Source organism: Sphaerodactylus townsendi, linkage group LG11 (genome assembly GCF_021028975.2).
Source record: "Sphaerodactylus townsendi isolate TG3544 linkage group LG11, MPM_Stown_v2.3, whole genome shotgun sequence".
NCBI lineage: Eukaryota > Metazoa > Chordata > Lepidosauria > Squamata > Sphaerodactylidae > Sphaerodactylus > Sphaerodactylus townsendi.
This window is the reverse complement of record NC_059435.1, coordinates 7,804,866-7,832,370: the sequence shown is the minus strand read 5'-3', so window position 1 is coordinate 7,832,370 and position 27,505 is coordinate 7,804,866. Positions and strand designations below refer to the sequence as shown.

Below are 27,505 nucleotides of genomic sequence, written 5' to 3'. Positions count from 1 at the left end.
TAACTCATTCTGATGTACAACTGCGACAATATTATTGAAATTACTTGTATGCTATTTAGATTCCTGTAGAATCAGAGAGTTTTTGGTTTGTTAAAAAAGGAATTCCACATGTGAGCATGAAATTCCCTTTTGACTAGGAACCGTAGTATTTATCGACATTATAGAAGCACCACTTTGCATGTCTCTACTGAATTGCATGAAGATTCAAAAGTGGCACTTACTGGTACAGTACAATCTATTTTGAAGGCATGTAATGTTTTGAAGCAAAGTAACAGAAATGGTACACAAAATAGAATTGCACATGTTTGTTATGTTCCTCCAGATGAATGAGGTCGTGTCTGTAAATCCCAATAGAAATGTCCAGAAGGATGTAGTCATAGTAGCCAGGAAAAAGCCTGCATATCGTCAGAATCAAAGAAAAATCCAACAGTGGTTCCGAATATACAGTGTACCATCATGAACAAAGCAAACGTTAAAAAAAAAACACTTCAAGAAATCCTTCAATACGCTGTATAAATAGTGTATACCAGTTCATTATCTTAACCATATTCTTCATGTTCTCAGCACACGCATCAGAGACTGGCGTTAGCCTTGACACAGTACTGAAGCTAGACTAGACAAAGTTTTTGAGTGCCCTGGGGGAAAAAAGAGGTGTTCATAGTGCACCATAACAATATGTACAACTATTTATCACATCCACAGAAATTCCGGTGCTAAATCTGTGATCTTCCTATGCTGTATAAAAAGGCAGCCATATCCTTCTGTTCCCTCAGTGAGGTAGAACAATCAGCCTTCTCCACACAGAAACCTAGTGCAGACATGGACCGTTAAGAGTTCCCTTGAGTAGCACCTCCAAAATTACATTTTGATGCCTTCTTGCTGGCTGAGCTGTGACAGTGTTTTCTTTATACGTAGAGCTGTTAGCCTAGCTGCACCATTGGCATACCAACATTCTCGCATAATCTTGGCCATTACTCGTAATGCCTAGAAGGAAAGAAACAAACTTTCGTCAGGTGGTCAAAGGTTCTCAGAAATCACATTTTTGCACCACAACTAGCCAGCCTTATAAACACGAATTTTCAACTGCATCCATAAATCTGAAGACATACAATGACTCCATCTCCTTCAAAGCATTTGAACTTCAATAATAAGAACATGCTGAGAAGTTGCAACCAATTAATGGCCACCCCGTCCACGGGGCATTCCAGGCAAGAGATGAGCAGACTCATCTTTCTCCACATATGACAGTGGTGGCGAACCTATGGCACGGGTGCCAGAGGTGGCACTCAGAGCCCTCTCTGTGGGCACGTGCACACAGAGTCCCCCCCCCCCCCCGACATCTAGACTAGCCTGGGCCTCTGGGCTCAATTATTAGCATTAAACCTAAGACCTAGTTTTGGGGAAGCAGTGTAGGTAACCCTGTTAAGTGCTGTTTAACCCCACTGATTTTCATGCGAAGATCTAAAGTGTGATCCTTTACCTGAGAGTAAGCTCGGTTGCTGGCAATGGGGCTTCCTTCTGAGTAAACCCTCCTGGGGTCGTGATTCACGTGTTGGAAAAGTTGCACAGTTGCTTCAAAGCAAAGTCACCGACTACCACCAAGCTTACTCCTGAGTAACACATGCCTCGGAGCCAACCATTTTTTCTAAACTAAAACCTCGGTATTCAAGTTAAATTGCCATGTTGGCACTTTGTGATAAATAAGTGGGTTTTGGGTTGCAGTTTGGGCACTCGGTCTCGAAAAGGTCCGCCATCACTGACATAGGAACACCAATCTTCCCTGGAGGTCTCCCATTCGAGTGCTGACCATGGCCAAACCCTGCTTTGCTCCCAATACTTCAAGAAAAATCTCACCTCACAGCTCTGCCATCTGTTTGGGATATTAGGTCGTAACTTCTGTTCACAAACAACTTTCCTCATTTCTTCAACTGAAGGATCAGAAGGGACGAGGTCATAATACGGTAACTGGTAATCTTCATGGATTCCTAAGGATTGTTGGAACAAAGATCTATCTTAGAGATTGGGGTATGATAGTTATAAAGTCAATTATGCTTGACTCCAGTTTGTACTTACCACCAATTGAACATCGGCGAGCTATTTCCCAGAAGACTAACCCCATGGCATAAATATCTGCTCTTTTGAAAGATTCAAAATGTTTCATATTTATAGAATCATCAAGTACTTCAGGGGCCATGTACCTATCAAAATAAAACAATGTGCATTATTTACAACAACTTACAGGCGTGCTTGGATCTAAGGCAGGGGTAGGGAACCTGCGGCTCTCCAGATGTTCAGGAACTACAATTCCCATCAGCCCCTACCAGCATGGCCAATTGGCCATGCTGACAGAGGCTGATGGGAATTGCAGTTCCTGAACATCTGGAGAGCCGCAGGTTCCCTACCCCTGATCTAAGGGAACCTCTGTTGCCTGATAAGAAAATGTTTTCTGAGTAGAAAACTCTCAAAATCTCATTGGAAAGAGTTGACCAAAGAATTACTGTTTCTGTGTTGAAGTTTCCATGTTTTGCAGTGAAAATACAGTAGGGATAATGTTCACTACATAATTTACTCAGACTCTAGTCTTTTAATAGATATATTAGATCGAGTGATATATGGAGTGATTTTATGTAGATAATTAATTTTATAATACTACTATCTCTATTATTTGTTTTGAACTTCATCTGTGTGGTCATAATAAAGATTGAACTGAACTGTACTGAACCAATTCAGAAAGTTAACTAATATTTACCACCACTAATACAAACCTACTTTATATTCCAGTGTTTCTTAAAATAAAAACAGCAACCAACTATAGTAACCAAATATTTATTTACCATGTTATGTTTTGATTTGTATTAATTTAAATTAAACAAGAAAAATACATTGGTCCAGCTTTCAGATCTTGCTTTATACAGTCAAGACCCATCCACTCTCTCATTCACCTACAGGTTCTTAGATGCCCATGCGGCAATGAAGCTATTTAACACAATGGTTACAGAGTTGGCAGCCAGTCATGTGGGAAGGAATAATGACCTGACTCTTCCCTTGGTGACGCTATGTCCCCTAGAGTCAAATACCACACGGAGAGGTGATATCTTTCGCATAAGGTACTGGAGAAAACAACAACCCAGTGCCTTAGCCCTAGACAACAGCTATGGAAAAACAAGGGAACATTCAACTTTCTTGAGATACAGCCTGAAGGATACTTCTTGTCTAGTATCTCTCTGCCCACTAGAGGGTGCTGTAAAACTGAAAGCAAATAAACAACACACAAGAGAAAATGATAGATGCAACTGGGAAGTTTTAAGTCTTGTTCTCACTAACAACAGGAAAGGTAGAAAATGTGTTTGAACTACAAAAATTCAAATTTGCAAGCAGATGAAACCATCAAGTTGTTCAGGATATGCAGAAGCTGACTTCACACCCAAAGGGTGTTTCCCACTTCGAAACCCAAGAAGGTCTGACTTCCACAGAGCTCAAAGTGTACCTGCACATTTTCCTTCAAATTTAGAACCGTTTTCAGCTCTCTTGTAATAAATAAGAGAACTATCTTACCTTTTTGTTCCCACTCTGTGGTTAGGTGCAATATCTATTGTGTCTGTAGCTGAATCATGTCTTACTGCCAGACCTAAATCTGCAATACAGCATGTTCCATTTTTCTTGACTAATATATTTTTGGATTTCAAATCTCTGTGAGCTATAGCTGGTTTTCCTGAAATAAACACAAAAACAATATTTTATAAACAAAAATATCCCACATGATTATACATTTAAACTCACGATCCATGTTGAATTTTGGCTTGTTTCTGGCGTCAAATTAAACACTCCCAAATCTGTGAACAGTTCTGAACTTGGAAAGGCTATCACAGAGTGGAATGACAAATACCAGAAATAACCAATACAACATAAAATAAACTAGAGTACTGAGCTAACATAAAAGAAAGCTATTTAAACGCTTAGGGAGAATGTTATGAAACGATTGTAACTGCTGTTGTTACTGCAAACAAAGGCCTTGTGCTTTTTCATCCTGAAGCAAGAAGGAGGAAGAGGAGTTTGTACTTTGTAAGGTAGCTGGGGCTGAAAGTTTGAAAAGAACTGTGACTAACCCAAGGGCACCCAGCAGGCTTCATGTATAGGAGTGGGAAACAAACCAGGTCCACCAGATTAAAGTCCACCGCTCATGTGAAGGAGTGAGGAATGAAACCCGGTTCTCCAGATTAGAATCCACTGCTCCTCACCACTACACCACTCACCACCAAATCAGGAATCTTCCTAACATTTATTGTCTGCAGCTATAAATCCAAGAATATTTTCATGACGTAGCATAACAGGCTGATAGATTTCTGCCTCACAAGGCACCTGATGCCAAACACGCCACCTGATATAGTGCTGAGGCATGCTCAGTGAGTTTCAATGGATGTATGAATTATACTTAGAATCCATTTAAGATTGCCAGGTTTATAGATCAAGATATGGACCATTAACGAAGAATACAAATGGAGAGGTACTATGCAGTACTTGCATCTCCCATTCAAGTACCTGAGCGTTCATATTGTCCACCTTTGTCTCTAGTCTACCAGTAGCAAGAATTCTTATCACATCTAGATTCTACCCTTTCTATAAAGAGCTCTCCACAGCATACAGCAGTGGTGGCGAACCTATGCACTCAGAGCCCTCTTTGTGGGCATACGCAGAGTGCCCCCCCCCCCACATATTTAGGCTGGCCTGGGCCACTGGGCTCGATTATTAGCATTAAACCTAAGACCAAGTTTTGGGGAAGCAGTGTCGGTAACCCTGTTAAGCGCTGTTAAACTCCACTGGTTTTCATGCGAAGAACTAAAGCGTGATCCTTTACCTGGGAGTAAGCTCGGTTGCTGGCAGTGGGGCTTGCTTCTGAGTAAACCCTCCTAGGATTGTGATTTACCCGTTGGAAGAGTTGCATGGTTGCTTCAAAGCAAAGCTACCGACTACCACCAAGCTTACTCCCAAGTAACGCATGCCTCGGAGCCAACTGTTTTTTTCCTAAACTAAAACCTCAGTATTCAGGTTAAATTGCCGTGTTGGCACTTCGCGATAAATAAGCGGGGTTTTGGGTTGCAATTTGGGCACTCGGTCTCGAAAAGGTTCGCCATCACTGGCATACAGGGTTCCAATCTTCTCCCTTTTATCTGCCCAACAGCCCTCAGGGAGATCAGCCAAAAAGTGAACGTTCCATAGCCAGCCAGAAAACTGAGTGGGGGATCCGAACCCAGTTCCATCTCAACAACCAAACACCACACCAGAGCGGCTAACCAACTGCACCCCCACAACCAGATAAAAACAGTAGATGAGCTGGCTGTTGGGGAAAGAGAACCTCTGACATGCTATCACACAGCTCTGCCGTGGCAATTATTATACCAGTTGCAGTACCGGATTGTGCTTTTTATTGGACGCGATCACAGTGACTGCAAATTTATCCACACAAAAGTGGAGAGGAATTTATTTAAAAGACCAATTCCTCTGCTGCTATTCAGAGACTATTCATTAAAACATCTCCCCCCGCCCCCATGGGCCTCTTGCCATCTTGGGACTTGCCGCTCCTCCCTCTTGAGAGAGGATTTAAAAAAAATGGGGTCGCTGGACACCACTTCGATTCATAATAATTAGTTGTCATGTTTAACCTTCATTTTTATTGCTGCTTTTAAAGGTTTTAGCTGTTTTATTTTATATGTGACTGTCTGTTGTACACCACCCAGAGCCCTTTGGGGATGGGGTGGTATAAAAGTTGAAAGAAAGAAAGAAAGAAAGAAAGAAAGAAAGAAAGAAAGAAAGAAAGAAAGAAAGAAAGAAAGAAAGAAAGAAAGAAAGAAAGAAAGAAAGAAAGAAAGAAAGAAAGAAAGAAAGAAAGAAAGAAAGAAAGAAAGAAATAAATAAATAAATAAATAAATAAATAAGAAAGAAAGATGCCAGCCACTGAAATTGCCTTAAAAGCCCTGGCAAAAAAGGCCAGCCTTGCAGTGTCTGCTGAAGATCTCCAAGGTGGAGCCCCTCCCACCTCTTCAGAGAGCCCGTTCCTCGGTCACAGCCATGATGGAAAGGCTCTGGTCAATGACCGAGGGATGACCCTGAGTGATGGGAGAGTCAACAGATGGCTGCCTGAAGACCATACTTAGAGCACAGGGACAGCAGACTTAGGACAGGCCAAAGGCAATACTTCTTCATACGGAGAGGGATTAAACTGTAGCATTCTCTGCCAGAGGATGTTATGATTAATGCAGGCATAGATAGCTTCAAAAGAGTATTAGATTCTTGGAGGATCAATTTATCACTGACTAAAAGCCACAGTGACCAAAGGGAACCTCCACGTTCAGAGGGAGTCAACCTTTAAATATCAGTGCCAGGAGGCAACATCAGGGGGGGAGTGTTGGCCTCTATGCCCTGCTGCTGACCCTCCAGAGGAACTGGTTGGCCACTGCGTGAGACAAGATGTTGGACCACTGGTCTGATCCAGCAAGGCTCTTGTTATGTTCTCATATGGAAGGAGACGGACATATAGAAGGAGACAGTCCTTCAAAAATGGGGGTCCTGGGGCAGGTCATAACCAGCACCATGAATTGAACTCAGAAACAGACTGGCAGCCAATGTAGCTTTTTAAAAAAGGGCAACATATTCCCACTGGCCACCCCTGACAGCAATTGGGCTGCTCCATACTGGACCAGTTGTAATTTCCAGGTTGTCTCCAAGGGCTACATACACAAGTCTGGATGCACAATGGGGAGCACATGCGTTTGATGTGGTCAGCAGTGGCGTAGGAGGTTAATGGCTCCTCTAATCTGGAGGAACCGGGTTTGATTCCCAGCTCTGCCACCTGAGCTGTGGAGGCTTATCTGGGGAATTCAGATTAGCCTGTGCACTCCCACACACGCCATCTGGGTGACCTTGGGCTAGTCACAGTTCTTCGGAGCTTTCAGCCCCACCTACCTCACAGGGTGTTTGTTGTGAGGGGGGAAGGGAAAGGAGTTTGTAAGCCCCTTTGAGTCTCCTTACAGGAGAGAAAGGGGGGATATAAATCCAAACTCTTCTTCTTATTATTATTTCTTATGGCTCGCATAAAGGAAATTTATAATTGAAATTAGCCAAGCAAAAATTGTGTGTGCGCGTGCACGCGCTGTTGTTAAAACTAAAAATAACACCAAAAGGGAAACTGGCGAAAATTGTTGTAAGCAGAGAGTTAAGAGGAGAAGAGAAATGGGAATATGTACAACACATTATATTGGAAACTGACAGACTTATTGATCCATGTATTTTACCGGATTGGATGTTCTTTGAGAGCCAAACCTGAGCTTTGTTACTAGTTTTTCCTTCTAACAAACAGGGAACAAACTATTAAGCTATATTCCAAGCAGCTGACTCCATGCGGGAAGTTACCTTGAGTGCCGACAATTTCCATGTGAAGATGTGCAAGTCCACTGGCGGTAGACAAAGCTAATTTTATCATGCCTTCCACAGTTACCGTATACCTGTTCAGATAATCAAAAAGAGATCCATGCTCATGGTAATCTGATACCAGCCACAGCTGTGTCCATGTACCATTATCTGAAAAACAAAAATATTAATTTGTTTTTCAAAGTAAAAACAAAATCCCAGCTACTGATATCTGGTCACCCGTTTATTCAACTATGGATAGAAAGTACTGTACATCTACATGGAACAAGAGATGGCAAAAACTGCAACTTTACACAGTGTTAAGCTGCTTAAATTCCATTAATGTCAATCACATTTACACAGCTGACAGATGCAGTATTGAAGACGCGGATCATATGTTTCTGAGACCAGAATCCTTGGAGGCTAGAGAAATATTATTCAATCAGCCATTACTTGGCTTACCATTCATTGGTAGCACTTCACACAAGAGAAAGGAATTAATTCTTCATTGTAAGTATTTGAATCTTCACCTCAGTTGAAGAACAGTAGCAATTCTCTTCTGTTCTGAGAAATTCAGGATTCATTCACATGACCCCTTATCTGATATTATTCCTGAACCAAGGCAATGTTCATCATTTCTCATTTATGATATGCAAAAACTAGTACCTGGATGGCATCATGAATTTAGAAACAACCAAATCAGGAATCTTCCTAACCTTTATTGTCTGCAGCTATAAATCCAAGAATATTTTCATGACGTAGCATAACAGTCTGATAGATTTCTGCCTCACGAAACCAGGAGCGTTCTTCTCTTGAGGAGAAAATTTTCACTGCAACTTCTTCTCCTCTCCACTTCCCTCGCCAGACTTCTCCAAAGCGGCCCTTTCCAATGCTTTCTTGCAGTACAATTGTTCTGGCAATTGTCCTTTGGACAAGTAACGGTAACCCTACAAAATTAAAAATTGTTAAAAGGCAAAGAAATTTCAAGTCTGAGCAATCGGTTTTTTTAAAAATCTGACTCAAAATTTATCTGCCGTTCCAGAAAAGAATCAGTCAAGATTTTGGCATCCTTTTTCAAACGCGAGATGGAGAAGGGGCCATTTTGTCGGATTCCCCACCTGACTGCAGCACCTCTTCCACGGTGCTTTTTCTCCACTCAAGATCCTAATCCCCAATACACTTTATAGGGTCATAAGGAATAACAGAGGAACAGGGAACAAACTGTTTCCATCAGCAGAAAAATGACAGGATCCACCCCAATATTTATTATACAAATAGTGGAATCTGAATACTAGTTTTTATAGCACATAATATTACCCACCCACCACACACACACACTCCTCCAATTATGGGTTCTTACATTCTTTATTCCAACAAACAAAAAAGAGAGACATCTCCTCCACATTTAATCAACATTTCCTTGTCCATTTTGGTAATACTAACCCAACTGATTTGATCATTTCATTTGTTGTGAGTTAAAAATTCTAATATAAATACATTCTAATAATAAATGTGCTTTTTTCCGCTCTCACTAAAACAGAATGCACACTTTAATGTGATACAAGTTTTGCCACAGAAAATAAGTGTGAAACTGGGATTCCTCAGCCAATTTTGTGGAAGATTGGAAAATTAATCTGGAATAAATGAGCGGACAACTGGGTTTACAGGCTATCATGCAGAGATCTTCAAATACAAATAATTTCTATGACAGGCTCTGAATTTGTTTGAACTTAACATTCAAACTACATTTTAACCATGGGATTTGGTCCTTATATGCTCATCTATTAATATTGAAGGTCTGAACCTCAGATGATTATCCAGCTGATATTTTCAGGGTGTTATTGAATAGTCTTCTGTGCATCACAAAACTAAACTGATCAATGCAAATATCAGTCTGAATTATTTCATTTTTTACTACTATTATCATTGAGATTTTGTGGTCTGCATTACGCCATGACATACATTACATAACGGAGTTGCACTTATTTGGCAAACTTTCAATTAAAAAAAAAACCCCAAATGTTGCTGCTGGCTTTCTAGTCATTTCATTTCCCTCTTCAGAACAGTGTTGAGCAGACAGGTGCTCTGCACCGCCTGAGGTACATTAAGGCTACAGTTTCTCTAGACCCAGGAAGCTAACTTCTAAACAAGATTTGGCATCAATTGCATATTCCCCTTCATAATCCCTGTCTACAGATCAACAGTGGAAACAACCAGTCTGTTGATCCTAGAACATCCTTCCAAAATTTACAACAACAACATGCAGAGAACTACTCAAAAGGTTCTACTCTTTTTGGGGAATTCCAAGATTATGCTCACTGGTCCACCTTTCCTTGGAATCCCCTGCTTGTTCTTTGGGTATGTTTTTTTAAAAATCATCAATATGTAGATGAAGACTTTCAGCAGGAGCCTGCTAATATCCAGTATAAGCAGCCTCTTATATGGCAACTACACCAGCTCTTTCTTACTTTAACTGAAGACGAGGAAATGGTTTTGGGCATGCCACCAAAGCTAAATTCCAGACTACCTTTGACTATTTTACTTCACAGTTCATACAAAAACCAAAAACAGATTTCCTTCTTCTACTACAAAAAATTACATTTAAAATCAAGTATGTCTATAAATAAAATGTATGTTTCTTAATATCAAGCTACATACTGTATGTCAAGAGATCCTGCCTCTGGCTACAACCTACAACAGTGATGGCGAACCTATGGCACGGGTGCCAGAGGTGGCACTCAGAGCCTTTTCTGTGGGCACGCATGCAGAGTTTGTCATGTGGGGGGGAGGGGGCAGAAAATCATCCCCACACACACATCTAGGCTGGCCTGGGCATGATCCTATACCTGGGAGTAAGCTCGGTTGCTGGCAATGGGGCTTGCTTCAGAGTAAACCCTCCTAGGGTCGTGATTCACCCATTCAAAGCGTTGCACGGTTGCTTCACCAAGCTTACTCCTGAGTAACGAGCGCCTCGGAGCCAACCGTTTTTTTCTAAACTGAAACCTCAGTATTCAGGTTAAATTGCTGTGTTGGCACTTTGCAGTAAATAAGTGGGTTCTGGGTTGCAATTTGGGCACTCAGCCTTGAAAAGGTTCGCCATCACTGACCTATGACTTCTCAGGGATGGAAGACTTAAGTAGTATTCCTACAAAGGCCCTATTTTTCTCATTATATTTAGCTAGGAACTATGTCAGTGTAGTGCTATTCTGCACACTATCTTTTTAAAAAAGAACTTTATTAGCATACATGGAAAAACTACACTACCTGATCCAGAGCCTGAAGTAGTCATATCATAAATCAAATCTTTCAAAGTGGTGCCCTCAGATATGAAGGGGCGATCCATGGAAGGATCTTCTTCACTTGGAACACGATGATGTATGACAGCACGATTATGGCAAATGTACAGAATCAACATCAGTGAAATGCAGACAAAACAGACTGGCCCAGCAATAACAGCAGCCAATTCCACTGGTCCCAAATTAGCAGCAAGCTTTCCTGGTACAGGACCTACAAGTGGGGAGAAGGAGAGGAGGATGAGACATAAAAAGGGCAGAAGAAACCACCTGCCCCTTAAAACATGTAGTTTTTGATGGTTTGCATGATGATATAAAACCGCACAGGGTTTTGTCCCTCCAATCCTCATGAGCCACACAGTGATCATACAGCTCTGTGAATGATACAGTTTGCAAGAGGAAGGAAACAGAACTGTTTTAAAGCTAGTGCTTCCTGCTATTCTTGTTTTGAGCTAAAAAGAGAATAAGGGCAAGGTGTTCTCATTTATTTTTGATTTATTTTACTTCATTTATACCCTGCCTTTCTCCCCAGTGGAGACCAAAGCTGCTCCCATCATTCTCCTCTCCTCCATTTTACCATCACAGCAACATAAGTTAGGCTGGAAATATGTGAGCCTATCCAAAAGGGGGGCAGGGTTTGAATCTGCTTGTGAGAGATTTGTCCTCTCCAAGGCACTCGCCCCAGCAGGGGGGCGATTCTGACAGTGTGTGGGTGTTGTGGTCTGCCTCCCCATCCAGTGCAGGGACGCAGCAGTGCATGCCCCATCGGTGTTCCAGGTTCCCTTCCGCTGCTGACATAGCAGGTCTGGTTTTGGTGCGTGGCCAAGGAAGGAGCCAAGGACATAGGTAAGGGGGGGGAGTTTTCTCAGATTCAACCCCCCCCCATTACATGTCCGAAGTTTTGCCCCTCGTTTGTGTATTGTGTATGTTTAAGTGTTTTTTCAGTTTTTGGCCTGCCCCAGGGGGCTTTATAGTTTTTAGGCCAGCAGTGCACCACAATTCTCAGGGATTTATTATGACCCTCACTCAGACCCAGGTCTGGGTCTCAGAGAGGTTTGGTTCTAGGAGGGCCAAAGTTAGGGACTCCCAAAGGGCGTGCCACATCCCCCCTTGTTTCCAATGGGAGCTAATAGGAGACCCACAAAACTCAGATTTTGCAACTGGCTCCATTTTCCCTAGCTACATCTCTGCCTGGAGGGGACTACCAGCTGCCAACTGGGAGCCCAGCCAGTGTGTGTGGGAGGGGGGGCGGGGGGGAAGTCTGCCGTCCCTGGCCTTGGAGAGCTGAGGCCAGGGTGGGCTTGGAGGCGGGTCCACGCCCCAGGGCCTCCCTATGCCGCTGGGAAACCCCTGCAGATGTGGCCATGGCTGGGCATTCAGCTCTTGGATTGGGCTGCCCAATAAGTGGTCCAATGGAGGCAGTGGGGCCTCGCTGGGGTATTTACCCTCCCTGGAGCACTTACCCCTGTGGAGGAGTAAATATACCTGCAGGCAGCCACCGGAGCCCTCCACAGCAGCCAAACATGGTGCAGAGTGCCGTGTCAGTGTACCTGCTGCCCCTGTAGCGGGGGCGTTTCAGAGGCATGGGATGGGGTGGAGCCTTTGCCTGCTGGAATGCCGGTGCCTGGGACCTGGACTTATGCCACATATGCTAATGGAGGGCCTTTCAGCAGCAAGGAGGCTTTTTTACTTTTCTGCCTCCCCGCACTGCCAAGAGCCACAGGAGCCTGCTATGTCCTGCCACTGGGGGCTCTGGATTGGGCTGCCCCTCACCCAAGGTTACCCGGAGAGCCTCCATAGCAGCAGAGAGATTTAAACCTGGGTCTCCTAGATCTTAGTCTGACACTACAACCATTACACCACACTATCTCCCATGTAGACCTGCATCGAAATGCTCAGGTTACTCCATTCTCTGCTCTCATTTTATCAGATTTTTTTATCTTCTCTCATATATTACACATGGTGCATTTCAGAAAAACTTGCAGAAACACACACACACTTTTACCTGGTGTTGGAATTGGAAGGTCAATTTTATTGCAGAAGTCTTTGTCACAGCAATGAGGCATAGTAGTAACTCCTTCACTTGAAGAGGGAGCACAAATAAATGGCCTGTCTCTGGGAATCAGATCGATTTCTGCTATGCACATGCTATTGCGTATGATTTTATCTCCATTCCGTGTCACCGAAGTAATGCAGAGCCCATCTGTTGTGCACGTAAAGTTCTCCTTTGCACAAACAAGGCAAACACATTGTAAAGCTGTAATTAACAAAGATATTAATATTAGTTGTGTTAAACAATGTTGAGGCTATGACAATAAAGGGCTCCAAAATTATGTTTTCTCTATGCAGCTACAAACAAATAAGAGTTATGTGTAACGGTGAAGTATCAGGTAAAAACCTTAAATCATTTCAGGCATAAAATGGCTAGAGTACCTAAAGAAAAGATAAGCTTCTATAAGCTTTCTTTCTACCACAGTTTGCAGTCAGCTGTCAAAAAGAAGAGCATTCCAGTCACACTTTCAGAGAATTACAAATAAGCAGGATGTAATGATTACTGTATTTCACCATTATTCAAAACCTAGTCTGAATCCTGTCAATATCCCCTCTAAGCCATGCCCCCATCACCTCATGCAGATTCTCTCTCAACAGTTGCTTGCCTCCATTCCTTCTCCCTACCCCTTCAGTCTCCACTCTCAATTTGTATGATCCAGACCATGAATGTATATGGAGGGGGAGGGTTTTCTCAAGAGTGTAGCCATCAGGGAAGAGTTCTGGCCACATGCTATACTCCCCTTCACTCTCTTGTGGATTACTTTATTGCTTCCTTTGTATTGTTGTATTCGGTAGTTTGTTATTGCTGTCAGGTAGGGTCAGCTGCTTTGAGTCCACATTCAAATCCAAACCAATCCAAGAGCTCTAATGGCATATAAAAAGTCTCCAATGGAATAGAATATTAGTAGAATAAAGCCAGAACAATAAAATTCAAGGTTTAGGCATTAAAAGAGTGATATATTAAGTTCATGACTTCTCACTGCTTGCTGTGAGAACTTAGCAGCTGACTCTACCAGGTACCCTTGGCAGTCATAAGAAAAAATGCCTTACACTCACCAAAGCACCATTTCTTCCTCCCAAGAAACAGGGTTATAAGCTTGGACCGGATCACCTGGTATAATGAGCAATACAGGAGAACATGTGCCGCCAATTCTATACGGCACTGGCCACAAGGGCACAGTCTATCTGTGAATGGAATCTCTCACAATACTGATGAGGGTAGCACATTTATTCTTGACAGCATATATGCAATATGTTGTTGTGACTCCACATTCAGTAGAGAAACGCAGGGTGGAAATTATCCAAATCAGTCAATGGCTCAAACCTTACTTAGCCATGAAGTCACCAAATTATATTTGGCCAGCCTGTCTCTCACTGCTTTCACATCTACGACCCAGGGGCTGACCAAGCCCTTGTAATCCTTTCTCAGACGCCATATGTGGAACAATATGAACACTCTGGTAGGCAGATAAATAGGACAGAGATACTCTGGTGCAGCAACAGCAAGGTCATGGTGCACCTAGCATTAGATTACATTTAAAGCAGGCATCTCTAATTTTCCATTCAGTTTAGGAATACAATATCTGTCCACATCCATATCGCTTCACTGACAAAGCGTCCTGCCATAGCGTCAGTCCCTGGTTGGGAACTGGCACCAGATCGTTCCTCTTCCCTAGCGTTGCCGGGGACGCCCTCGCTGCTCCTTGGAGTCAGCTGGAGAGGGGAAGCGGATTGCTCCGAAGGACCTCCCCTGGGAGCGATCGGTTCGCCGACAAACTCAGGTGGAGAGGCGCATGAAGAAACTGATGGAGCGCTCGTCGACCGCTTGGTGCACGGTTTGTCTTTTGAACTCTGCGGTGGTGCGACTGAGGGAGCAGAGCGCTTAGAGGGCGGCTGAATCTCTTTGTTGGAACCTTGTCCCGTTCTACTGGAGCGCGGTCCGTCTAGCTGTTTAGAGGACCCAGTTGGCTCTTCGTGAGCCGTGGGAAAGAAGCGTTTCCTCGAAGCCCTAGTGGCTTCAGCTGCGGAGCAATGGAAATATCCCCTAGGGGGAGAGAAGCACTGGGTGGCCATCTTAGGCAGTGCCTTTTAGGCAGGAAAAAATAATGTAGAAGTGGGAAAAAAGGGGGGGAAGGGAAAGAAGCCTTCGGACCACAACCCCCACTAGCCCTTCTACTCACAAGAAGATACAGGACACAAAAGACGAAGACAGGAGGACGAAAGGAGACAAACAACGACTAAAGAAAAATTCTGGTGCAGAGAACCGAGAATTTCATGCACTCCCTGGCGAGGCAGGAAAGAATACTGCCTAAAATGGCCTCCAAGCCTCGACAGGAAGTGACATAATTCTGTTTCCTGCCTCCCTGAGATGGGGTGGAAAGCACCCATCAAGATGCCTTTCGCCTCCAAGAGAAAAAATATTTCCTGCCTCCCAAACTGGATGGTAAGAAACACCCCACAAAATATCCTCTGCTCAGAGGGAGAAAAATCTAGCAGTCATTTAAAATATATGGACACTTGAGCAACAGAATGTATAAGAAGAGCTTAACAAGGCACAGATCCCAGTGCGGACTCCTTCTTCAGCAGCCAGTGATCGCAGGAGACTTCACATCCAGTTCTTCTTAGCTGAGCCAGAATAACCTCCTGCCTGTACTTCTTGATGGGTATTCATGGGCCAACCATGTCTGAAACACTGGTGTCAATTCTAACAGTGGTCAACGTGGCATTAAATTACTTACACCACTGTGCCAATGAGGGGAGCCCTTAATGAAGAGTGCCAGCAGAACTGCACTTGCTGAAGAGGAGGTATTCTGACCCCTCTACTGTGCAGTCCCCAACCCATACAGATTTATGTATGACTGGGTACCAGAAGCGTACTGGTGACATCCCATTCAAAAGCTTTGGATGAGCTGAGTCAGTGGTCTTTAATCAATAACAATACCAGCTACAGAAACTGTATAGTTAATACGCAATTTGTGCATATAGTTAGATTTAGAAAAAAAAGCACTGCAAACGTTTTAGTGGTACAACTCTGATACCAAAGCCATATTCCTAGCATGCCAGAAGAATGGCATGGGAAATTAAAACATCTGATTTGCTAGGTCAAACTAAGTTCCACCTTGTCCAGCAGTGCTAGGTGTAAAACAAGATGGCGGAACAACAGTCAGGGCCTCACTACAGGTTTTAAAATAGGTCTTATACCAAGGCAGATGACTATTTTACCTGCAACTCCATAATCCTTGTCAAAGATTCAGAAAAGCCAATGTCAAATCATTAGTCAAAATATGAGTTTGTATAAGACCTTAGAGACATATCAGTACTGGTAATTTAAGTATGACGTATCTCAACAGCATATTCTAACCTAGCGAAATTTATACATTCAGAATGAACAAAAGGAAGGTTTTCTGTGCTCAATGAGTAACTGAACTGTGGAACTGACTGCCACAGGACACAGTGACAAGCCACTAGGATAGACAGCTTTAAAATTAGACAGATTCATGGAGAAGTCTGTCAATGGCTACAAGCCATAGTAACTCAAGGGAACCTCCGCATACAAGGACAGAATACCAGAGCTGTGAGACAACATGAGAGGATGAATCAGTCCTCTGTGGTTTATATGGTATCTAGTTGGCCACTTGTGTGATAGAAGATGCCAAAATAGATGGAATGCTGGTCTGAATCAACAGAGCTCTTCTTATGTTGGGCCATTTGTCTCACAGACTCTTGATTACCATTCTGACAACTATTACTAATTTCACATATCAACTAACATGAAACACTGCATAGAAAAATAAAAAAATAGTTCCATGCTGAATTTATACATAAAAATCAAAATTAATGAAGAGCTAGATTAGAAGGAAGAAATTCTGAAATAGTTACCTAAAAGACAGTTTCAGTGAGAATCTGTACTGTTTACTGTTACCTTAGGAATATTCTCTTTGGAACAGTTGTGAGAAAAATGTTTACAAGACAGAGTGAGAAATGTTTATGAAGGAGGTCTTTTCCCTTTTATTCTGATGCCTTAACATCAGTTATTCCAACAAAATCTGTTATCAAACTCTAAACTCCTATACTATTGTATTGTCGAAGGCTTTCACACTTCTCTCTGTGATACATCTCTGAAGATGCCAGTCACAGATGCAGGCCAAATGTTAGGAACAAGATCTACCAGCCACACATCCCGGAAAGCCCACAACAATACTATACTATTCTCATTATCTCTCATACGTACTTCTGTGTCTTCTTCCATTTAACAGACTCTTCCTCAGAAGCTGCCGAACTTTTTGTTCCTATGGCCAATATCATACCTCATTCTGCCACTTCTCAATACATGGACCCTCCACAAAGCATAGCAACCACAGAACTTCCAAATGCACCCTATTTGAGTTCATGTACACGCTGCCTCATTACAATTTGCTGAGCCAGGTAAGTCATCACCACTAAAAGCAGCCCTTTCCCTGTTTTTGGGGAGCATCTGCAAAAACAGAAACTGAGGCAGAATCTTTGGCTGTACAGACTGGTGTCCCAATACATTTTCCTCATAAATGCCAACCCAGAAGGTTGTATGCATCTGGATGAACACTGAGGATTTCAAAAGGAATACTGAGGGTTTCACGTTCCACGGACTCTGCCTGGCAGCAGCAACCTAATCTGCATGCTGGCAACCTCAGTCTCACTTTGCTTAGCACCTTTCCACACAGCCTCAGGGTAGATTATCTTTGCCTGCTGTTAATTACTTTAGCAGCCTTTGTTCTCCACCTCCACTGTCAATGTGTGGTTTATCACACTGTTCATGGCTAAAAGGAATAGGAACCTCAGGAGCCTACCCCTCACCACTGCTAGGGAGATTTTTAAAATATAATTAAGACTTTAAAAATATATAAAAATCAAACAGAAAAGAGAGAAAACATAAAAAGTAATAAAGGGAAAAGGGAAGGCTCCCAATTTCGTCTGCCCAGACACTTAAAAGTTTATACCACTTGCATTTTTGGACAAATGGAAACCTTTGATTGATTATTTGGATAAAACAGGGGAAAAAATGATGAGTATGATTAGGGATCATTAAAATAAGTCACGGACTGTTAAAATAAGATTAAGAATTGTTAAAATATGATCCAATATAAAAAAGTGTGACTTTTTATTTGTAGTAACTTTACTAATAATTAGTAATAACTTTATTACTGAAGATCCAACTTTACCCAGGTGGTTAAAGATCAAGTAGAAGAAAATGAATTTTTTGGGTGTTAATACTTGGCACAGACAAAACTTGGGAGTCCTTATGGAAAATATACTTCGTTTTTCTATGATTTTTGTGTATCCTTTGTGATGTAAAGCTGTTCAAGTACTAATAAAATTTCAACCAGAAAAAAAGTTTACTACTTGCACTCTGTAAAAATTAATTCTTAATGATTATATTCATTTCCTTGTTTTTGTATTCCTCAAATCCCCAATTCATTTTTCTCCATTTTACATAAAGTCTATCAGGAGTTTCCAATTACACAAATCTCTCACCACAGCTAGATCACAATTATCCAGGCAATGGAGAACTCTGAGTTTGTTCCTGCTGAGGGTTCCATTGTGAAGGCCGCTGAGTATGAGCTGGGGGCACATCACTGTCTGCTGAATCTCATCGTAAGAGACACATAACTGTGCAACATTACAAACATTTAGTACTCAGAACTTTGGATTAAGAGAGTTTAGGATCCCACTAAAGTTCCGCTCCCCCCGACCATGACTTACATGATGCCCAATTCTGGCCCTCACAATGGCATAAATGAACCAGGGTCACGGTTACAATGGCATGACATTTTGCCAGTATTCTGGTGACAGCATTTCTTAAAGATATCATAGCACAGGAAATACTTGACATCTAAGTCTCTCCAGCAGGAACTACTGTGAATGCCTCACTCAACTGACTGAATCTTTTTGATCTATCAAATGACCAAGCAAAGTCCACTGAAGTCAATGGGATCAGAAGAGAGTAACTGTTCTTATAATTACACTGCATGGACATCTGCAAATTAAGCAGCTGGGTGCTCTGCTGTATCATACCATTTTATTACTGGTATAGCGAAGAGTCAGAAAAGGCATGATCCCATAGAAAGGTTAGGCAGCTAATGGCACACTGTGCCCAGCCAGGTAGATGACAACAAAGCGTGGCCAAAAGTTCTTTGCATCTTATGTTAGCTGCAATTAGCTCAAATTTCCTCTTTGCTACCAGGGCCTCTTGTATATTTTCTAGGCAGAAAAACAATACAGCAGTTTGCAAAATGAATAAATTATGACAAACACAAATGTCTCTACTCGCAAATTTAATTCAACGTATGCTACCCTGACACAACATCTAGTACTTTTCTGCAGAACCATTTTGGCAGGAAGATAATAGTACATCTAGCCTATCTTTGAAAGATTAAAATTTTAAAAGGATTTAAGGCCCCTGGTGAGAAACAACCATTAAAGTTTTAGCAAGTATCAAAGAGCCTAATTAGGACATACGAACTATGGGGAGTAAACCAAAAAATCCAATTATTAACTGCACACAGAAAGAGAGTTCTGCTAGTCCAGAGGTCTACAACAGTGCTGGAGTGCGAATTGGCCATGCTGGCAGGGGCTGATGGGAATTGTAGTCCATGAACATCTGGAGAGCCACAGGTTGCAGACCCCTGTACTAGTCAGACCCCAGTGACATCTCCAGCACTGTTCAGTCTCAGGAACAGCTGAAGACAATGGCTTTCAATTTGTGTCCAAGGTGATCCTGGATTTCCTCAGAAGCTTCGCAAAAGTTCCTCAATACGAAGAAGAGGAGTTTGGATTTATATCCCCCCTTTCTCTCCTGTAGCAGACTCAAAGGGGCTGACAATCTACACCCTGTGAGGTAGGTGGGGCTGAGAGAGCTCAGAAGAACTGTGACTAGCCCAAGGTCACCCAGCTGGCATGTGTTGGAGTGGACAGGCTAATCTGAATTCCTCAGATAAGCCTCTACAGCTCAAGAGGCAGAGCGGGGAAACAAACCCCATTCCTCCAGATTAGAATGCACCTGCTCTTTACCACTATGCCACTGTTGTGTAAATAAGGATATTTATACATTTATTTACAACATTTATAATTGATTTTTTGAAAGTATCTCTGAATGGCACCTTAATCAATTATAAATATTGTAAATAAATGTATAAATATCCCTATTTAATATGCAGCTGTGGGGAACTTTTAGGAACTCTCAGTCACGTTCACTTAAACAAAACAGGTGTGCAGCAGGTCTGTCCAGCATGCACCAAAGATCATGCCACACCATCTTCAGTGTTCTGAAGCTTCTTAGTAGAAGAGTCAACATGGAAAAGGGTTCAAAGGGGTTCATCTACCACCCTCTCTAGTTGCCAATTGTCGAGCAAACCAACAATCAGAGCCTCAGTGTTCATGCCTAAAGCCAAAGCAGTGGTGGACTACACACTGACCGCCATCTAGTTACAACATTTACCCAAAAGAAAAAATTGGAAACAGGACAATAGCTGCCTATGGAACCTGGATCTGAAGGCAGATTGGTTTAAGCAGAAATCAAGCCACTACAGATCTAAAGCCATCTGGCACTCGGCTCTCTCTGAATGATGCATTCATAAAAACTCATGAAGCAAAACAACCAATTTCTTCTTGTGGGATCTCACCAGCCAGAATTGGCACAGATCAAACTCACAAACATTACACTCATCCTTCTAAAACGTACCCTTGGTATCAGCAGGCAACACAGACGGAAAACATTATAATCAAGGGAACGCTGAGACTCCAGTATCCCACACTGCCTTTGAACTAGCAGCACAGACGTCAACTTGTATGTAATTAACCCTAACTCTCCCACACACCAACACACACGAAGTAGGTGGTAAACACAGGATCACTCAACATCCAGATGGAGACAGTTTACTTAATGCATTTAATAAATGTGTATATCACTGTCTTTCCAAGGCAGTGCACAAATACAAACAGTAAAACCAATAACAGTCTACCATTATAATAAAACCTATTGCAAAAACAAAACAAAAATATCAGTGTAAGATTAAAAACTAGCAGTGAAATTAAAAACCAGTAGCAGCCGTAGGTACCAAAAGAATAAAAGCAGTATTGAGAAACAACTAACAACAATTCACATTCACCAAGTCATTTGCTACCCAGAATAGTTCTTCTAGAGTAGGGGTGGCCAATCTATGGTGCTCCAGATGTTCATGGACTACAATTCCCATCAGCCTCTACCAGCATGGCCATGGTCATGCTGGAAGGGGGCTGATGGGGATTGTAGTCCATGAACATCTGGAACACCATAGGTTGGCCTCCCCTGAAGGATTCTTCAGGCAGGAGCTGATGGGAATTGTAGTCCATGAACATCTGGAGTACCAAGAAGGATTCTTCTCACCATTACTACAGCCAGAGCATTAAAGAATTCAGGCAAAAATTTGGCACCAACCATGCAACTAGTCATTTCCCCTCAGGCTTCACAATATTAAGGCTGACCACAAACTGATGGAAGGGATGCTGAAACAAAATGGTCAGTGCAGAGAATACAAAAAGGAACTACTTCACTGCAAAAGCAGATACACAAAGTGGGGGGAGGAAACTATTAAGTTCTATGAACTTCCGGTTCATAAGGTCATCTAAGTCCCTGGCAAGTCTTCCTGGCAGCCACTGGAAAAAATGCCAAGTATATATGTGGAATCTTCAAGATAGGAGTCCTCAGATCTAAATTTCTTTCTTGCCAATTAGAGATGTGAAATTTCCATAAAATTAGAGACCTGGATGGTGGAGAGGAAGTTAAAATACATGGCTGGTGGGAAGGCTAAGATCTTGAAGGGATAGCACTATGCTCCCCACTTTTGCTGGGGTCCAGCTGACACTTTCTAACTCAGTTAAGAGAATAGGGGACATTGTGGACCCCACATTACTGCAGCAGAGGAGGAACCACAGTTTCATTGCCAGGAAAATGGCCCCCTACCTTGAACTGGATGGATCAACATGGCCAGATTGGCTGTGATCATCTGGAACCTAGACAACTGCAATGCCCTCTGCATAGGTCCTTCCTTAATGTCAACGTGGAAACCCACTGTTTCAGAATGTGGTGACCTGTTACTTATGGGAACGACACAAGCCATGCATGTCACATCAATCCTGAAGTTGCTCCTCTGGATACCAATCAGTTACTCACTTCAATTCAAGGTATGGATTATCACTTACAAAGCTCGTCAAGGCCTGGGACCCCCATGCCAGCAGGACTGCCTCTTCTGCCATGTGCTGCTATAAACAATTTCAATCATCTGTGCATAGTTTCCTGCTGGTTCCTCCCTGCAAATGGGTAAGATCTGCAACTATCCATTCACACGCACTCTCTGTGGAGGCTCCCAGCTTTTGGGATGGCCTGCCTCAGGAGATCAGGAGGACTTCCACGGTTGTATCATTCCACAAAATGTGCAAAAGGACACTCTTATGATAGAATCAAAAATGTGTTTCATAGTACAGTCCAGAAGTACCCCTTCATATGAGAAAGCTCTACAGACCACTGCAATCATCACTGTTATCTATTACTGTTGGTATCAACTGCATTGTCTGATGCTTTGTAACCCCTCGTTCTGCATTGCTTAAACAATATCTTTGCCTTGGGCAGTTCGTTGTTTCTCATTGTTTATCACATTGTCTTTGAGTTTAGTATTCCTAGCACTATTACATTCTTCTTCACTGGATGTCTTACGTTGTATGATTGCATTTTCTCTCTCTTACTGTGCTCTGTAATCTGCCTTGAGTTTCAGTGAAAAAGGCAAGATAAAAACAAGGTACATACATACTTTCTTATCAACATTAAATTTACATAGCATATCAAATAATAGTGCCATACTGATGAAACTGAAAAGTATAAAAGCCTTAATATCCCAGAAGAAAAACTGCAGATATACACTGTATTATAGTCAGAGCTGCTAGACTTGCTATTACCACACAACACATCTTAGCTTTTGCCATTTCAGAGGTAGAAAAATACAAACTAAAAGTTAAAGACACATAGTAAAAAACAGAATGTCTTATTTGAAAATAAAGTTTCACACTGTTACAAGATGACTAGCAGCCTATTTGAATATCATGTTGAACTTTTAAACAATGAAAAACCACTGAACGCTGAGCCCTCTGGGAAAGGGTGGGATAAAAATATAATAAAATAAACTCTTCAATAATGTATTACCGTCATTCACATTGTAGTATATTAACAGTGGACAGAATTAATCCTCTTCAAATAATAATTATATCCTCAAAAACACAGTATAGACACAGGAATTCTAAATCTTTAATTCTATCAGTTATCACATTAAAAAATGTAAAACTTTACCCTTAAAAATATTTCACTCATTCTAGGATTGTTTTTCTACAGCACTCTCCAATATTTCCAAAAACTGGAAGAAGTCTTTTTTAAAAAATCCTGAATCTTTCCAGTCCTTTTGATCTTTACTGCCACCCCCAAAAGTTCCTTCAATAGAAAAAGGGCATTGCCCCTCCATACTATCTGTGAAATTGTCTCTGATTCTTCTTATAATGTATATTTAATGTAATACATATAATATACATATATATAACACACTGGTAATTTGTTTACACTAAAAATGGAATAAAAATATTGGCAGAAACATTTCATCGGTTCTCTGCTACTTCAAAACCAAAAAGTCTATTTATTGATAGACCAGTAACAATTGTTGATGAGGACAAGTTATCAATAGTGCAATAAAATGCATTTTTAAATACCTATCCTGTAGGGACAGCATACATTACTTTCATGCATGCACTATTCATAACCAGGTTTGTGTGAGTACTATATAAGAAGTCCAGGAAAAAACAGCTATACATATTGAAAATGCAGAATCTGAATTTTGTAACAGCTTCTAGTATCACTATGGCCAACTCCATGAAGAGAAAATGCACTTGATTATGACTGACACCAGTCCATTATCTGTTTCTTCAAACTGTAAAACAACACACCGAGTTCTGCTGAGGAATGCTTTGGCATGCCATATTATGAAGCCTGACAATCTTATGCAGAATTAGGCATAGGGTCAGGCTGTAAAAGAGATTATTCCCACTCAATGTAGTTAGTTTTCACTTGTTTCATAAATGAAAACACTTAAATGTAAAGAAATAGTACTCAGCAGACAGCTAATATACTTCTAGCCACAAATACTCTATGCTAGACAGCCTCCCTGTTGACCTGCCGGGACGGTTTTTCCCTGAACATTCCCTATGGCCCAAAGGCAGGCTATGTTAAAGTTGTGAAAAATGATCTTGTGTGCTAAAAACAAAGGTGTGAGTTCACTGTTCCAGTTTTCTAAAAGACTGGGCAGAGGAAAAGGAGCTCCACCACAAATAGAATGTGAGGCCAATCCATCTGCTGTACAATCCCCCCTCTCCATTGTATATGTGGACTGATTCAGTGGTCAGGGATGCGCCCTTTATTATAGTATTGTTTGTTTACAGCATGTCCCTTTTTCCCATGGAGCTCTAGGCAGCATGCACTGGGTACATGGTTAGCTAATCCTCTAGTCTATGAACTGTCCAGAGCCAAATCTCCTTGTGTTTTTTTAAAAAACAGTTCATTAATTTATTATTCTTATACCGCGCTTTCTAAATAAATAAAGCAGTTTAGGATTTAACTGGGAAAATAGGATAAAGCAAGATCTGACTCCTTTGATGTGGTTTTTACAGCACTACAGCACTGGATCACAAATAAATTACAGTGATTACATAATGAGTGTATCAGAAAAGTCTGCACTGAAGTATAATAATAATAATGCATTTTGGTCCTGGTAATGAAACTGTGAAAATTAATCGAAGTTTCACAACATCATGGACAGGACCAGAAAGTTTTTTTTAATTATCCAAATTGGTCAAAGGTTCACTGGACTTGTGAAGTAGAAAAAAATTACTTGCAAAGTAGAAAAAAATTACAAATCATGGAAGTCAGTCAAAGCTTCACAAGACTGTGGTCAGGATCCAAACAGTCAATAAAACCCAATATCACAAACTTGATCAAAGCTTGATCACAGCACCGCATTCAAGAACAAAAAAGATTGTTTAGAAAATCACAAAAATCAGTTGTGCCACCGAAATGCTAGAACAGATGCTGAAAGACATGGCATGAACACTGAAAACAAGGAATGTGGTTGAGTTAGAGCCTACAGAATAACTATGATGATCCATCTCCAGGTGTTGTGCCATTGCAGGGTTCCATCAGATCCATGATTATTTTGCAGGGTGCTGGCATAAGAAACATATTAAGATCCACACTTGTTATGATCCTCTCATAAATAAGTTTTTGTGTGACAAGAGGCGATTAATCCATGATTTTTATGACACAGTCCACAAGGCATGCTGGTATGATTAGGTTTTAGAATGTCTTAATGTAAAAGCTATGAGGATCAATGACGCAGGTCAATGATTTTGTGATGCAGAAATGCCATCTCCTCTGGATCTATTATTTCTATGATGCTCTTTGTGGGCACAGATGTAACCGATAGATAGGGCTAACAAAAACATGATCTGCCTGCAAATCAGGTTCATGAACATCCATAGTACAGTTCTACATTTCTGAACCACATAACTGATGCTGGATGCAATATTGTTATGATACTGCTGAACGTGAAATATATGACTGATTTGAAATGTTTGCTTTTAAGCTAAAAAAATATATGACTGATTTGAAATGTTTGCTTTTAAGCTAAAAAAACCCACCCACAATAATTTGTATTGTCAATTTAGGGTCTAGCTGCAATTTGGCATTATGATGTGTTGATTCTTCAGAAACCTCTGATCAGCCAGTGGAACTAAGGTGCCCTCCTCATAAAAAATTCATACGAGATCTACTGTGCATATTTCTCAAAACTGGGGTGTTGTGGGGTTTCCGGGCTACATGGCCATGTTCTAGCAGCATTTTCTCCTGACCTTTCACCTGCATCTGTGGCTGGCATCTTCAGAGGATCAGGAGAAAATGCTGCTAGAACATGGCCATACAGCCTGGAAACCACACAACAACCCCAGTGATTCTGGCTGTGAAAGCCTTTGACAATTGCTCAAAACTATTTTCCAAGGGAGCACATGCCACATTAGAACCCAAGAGAAAAACACTGTTGACTTGCAAACTTTAACATCATGGAGCCACAAAATAGCAATCTGATTTATGCAATACAATCTGGAGTCTAATAAGTCAATAGATTTTCACATGGATCCAAGATTCAAAATTAAATTCTGTATCATGTTTAATATACAATATTTATTTATGTATATTAACTATGATCAGCTGCGACCACAGCAAGTTTTTAAAGGCTGCATATAACACCCAGGCAATGTGTGTATGAGCTTCACATTTCAGCTATATTCAGTGCAACAGATTTCTGTGGTGTAATCAAGTGACAATCGAAACCGACTTTCGAGTCCTTTTCTGCAGTCTCTGCATAACTACCAAACATTTTCATGTAAAAACTAACAGACAAAACCAAACTCCCAAATACCACAAACAGATAAAGCAGCTTCCAGCACAGCGTTTTTCTGGACAAACATTCTTTAAAACCACAGCCCGTTTCTCAGCCGTCTGGCACTTCCACTTCAAAACAAAACAAACCGACTGGGAACTGACTGTGGATATCGCTCGAAACTTTCTTGCAAGTGAGCCCAGGCCACGTGAGAAACGAAGGAGAAAAACACGGTTCTCTTGCAAACTTTTCCCGTGTCTCCTGGTTAGGACAATGCAACCAGGGCAAGCGCTGCCCCGGACTGCAGGGCTTCAACCAACCCTGAAGTGGTCCAGACGAACCATCGAAGGACCGGGTCTGTGGGTGGGTGGGTGGGTGAGTGGGTGGGGGGAGAGAGGGAGGGTCTTCTGCAATTGGGCCGCTAAACCCCGACCAACCAGTGGGAAAGCTGGTGGGGGTGCCATGCTGAGCGACAGTCAGAGGCCACTGACCCCTTGCTTCGGGGAGGGGTCAAAAGTGTCAAGCCCCCGCTCCGTCCCATCTCGGACACGGATGCATCTGTTCGAGAAGCGCGGAGGAGAGAGGGGGGGGGGGTTCTTGAAGACACTGAGTCGCCACATTCCCTGGACAACTTTCCCACACCCCCGGCCCCAACGATGCCACAAGGGCGGGCGAGCTCTGTCGGGACGGCAACGCTGCAGCCACCCCTGAAATGGTGCAGGGGGCCACTTGGAAGGGGGGGGGGTCTTCCGCATTTGGGCTGATAAACACCCACCCACCCCCCCCCAGGAGAGCCGCAGACGGGGTCAGGGGCAGCTCAGGGCGAGACTTGGCTCCTTCCTTCGGGGGGGGGGAGTCAAAAGTGTCCCCCCCCTCACAGTCCAGCTTGGAAAACGTTGCGGGAGGGGGGGGGTCTCTGCAGGCATCGCGAGGGTTGGGCGGAGGGGACTCCTGGGGGGAGCCACTCCACGGTCTCGTGGGGGGGGGGCTTTTCCAGCCTCTCTTCACAAAGGCCGCGCCATGTTGCCTGAGGGGGTGAGGAGAAGGAGGCAGGACGGTCGGACTCCGCAGAGCCACTCACCCGTCGTCGCCTGAGGGAGGGCCAGGAGGAGGAAGAAGCCCGGCCCGGCCAGCCCCGCCGCCGCCATTGCGTGGCCCCGCAGACGACTCTGAGGAGAAGCCGCCGCCGCCGCCGCCGCCATTGTCCCGTCCCCGCCGCCTCCTCAGGCGCCACTCGCCAAACCCGAGAAAGGGGCCCGCGCGCCGCGCGCCAGG

At 42.5% G+C, this 27,505-nt stretch overlaps 1 protein-coding gene across 1 annotated transcript; it reads right to left on the bottom strand.

Moving 5' to 3' along the window:
- Positions 1-496: 496 nt before the first annotated feature.
- Positions 497-27,488, bottom strand: TGFBR1 (transforming growth factor beta receptor 1). The gene is made up of 9 exons (XM_048510950.1): positions 27,312-27,488; positions 12,703-12,954; positions 10,669-10,911; positions 8,121-8,351; positions 7,408-7,575; positions 3,556-3,712; positions 2,074-2,198; positions 1,855-1,985; positions 497-984 (listed from the first exon to the last, which is right to left on the bottom strand). Exons 1-9 carry the CDS (start codon positions 27,430-27,432, stop codon positions 859-861), a joined length of 1,554 nt encoding a protein of 517 aa, XP_048366907.1. The 5' UTR covers positions 27,433-27,488; the 3' UTR covers positions 497-858.
- Positions 27,489-27,505: the final 17 nt, after the last annotated feature.

What these genes read in the sequence shown, in the direction of transcription:
- TGFBR1 (XM_048510950.1), bottom strand. Translation starts at nt 27,432, where the DNA reads ATGGCGGCGGCGGCGGCGGCGGCTTCTCCTCAGAGTCGTCTGCGGGGC. An exon ending in CCTCCCTCAGGCGACGACGG is followed by an intron (nt 12,955 to 27,311) that starts GTGAGTGGCTCT and finishes TGTTAATTACAG; the next exon opens with CTTTACAATGTGTTTGCCTT. An exon ending in CACAGAGTGGGAACAAAAAG is followed by an intron (nt 2,199 to 3,555) that starts GTAAGATAGTTC and finishes TTATTTTGATAG; the next exon opens with GTACATGGCCCCTGAAGTAC.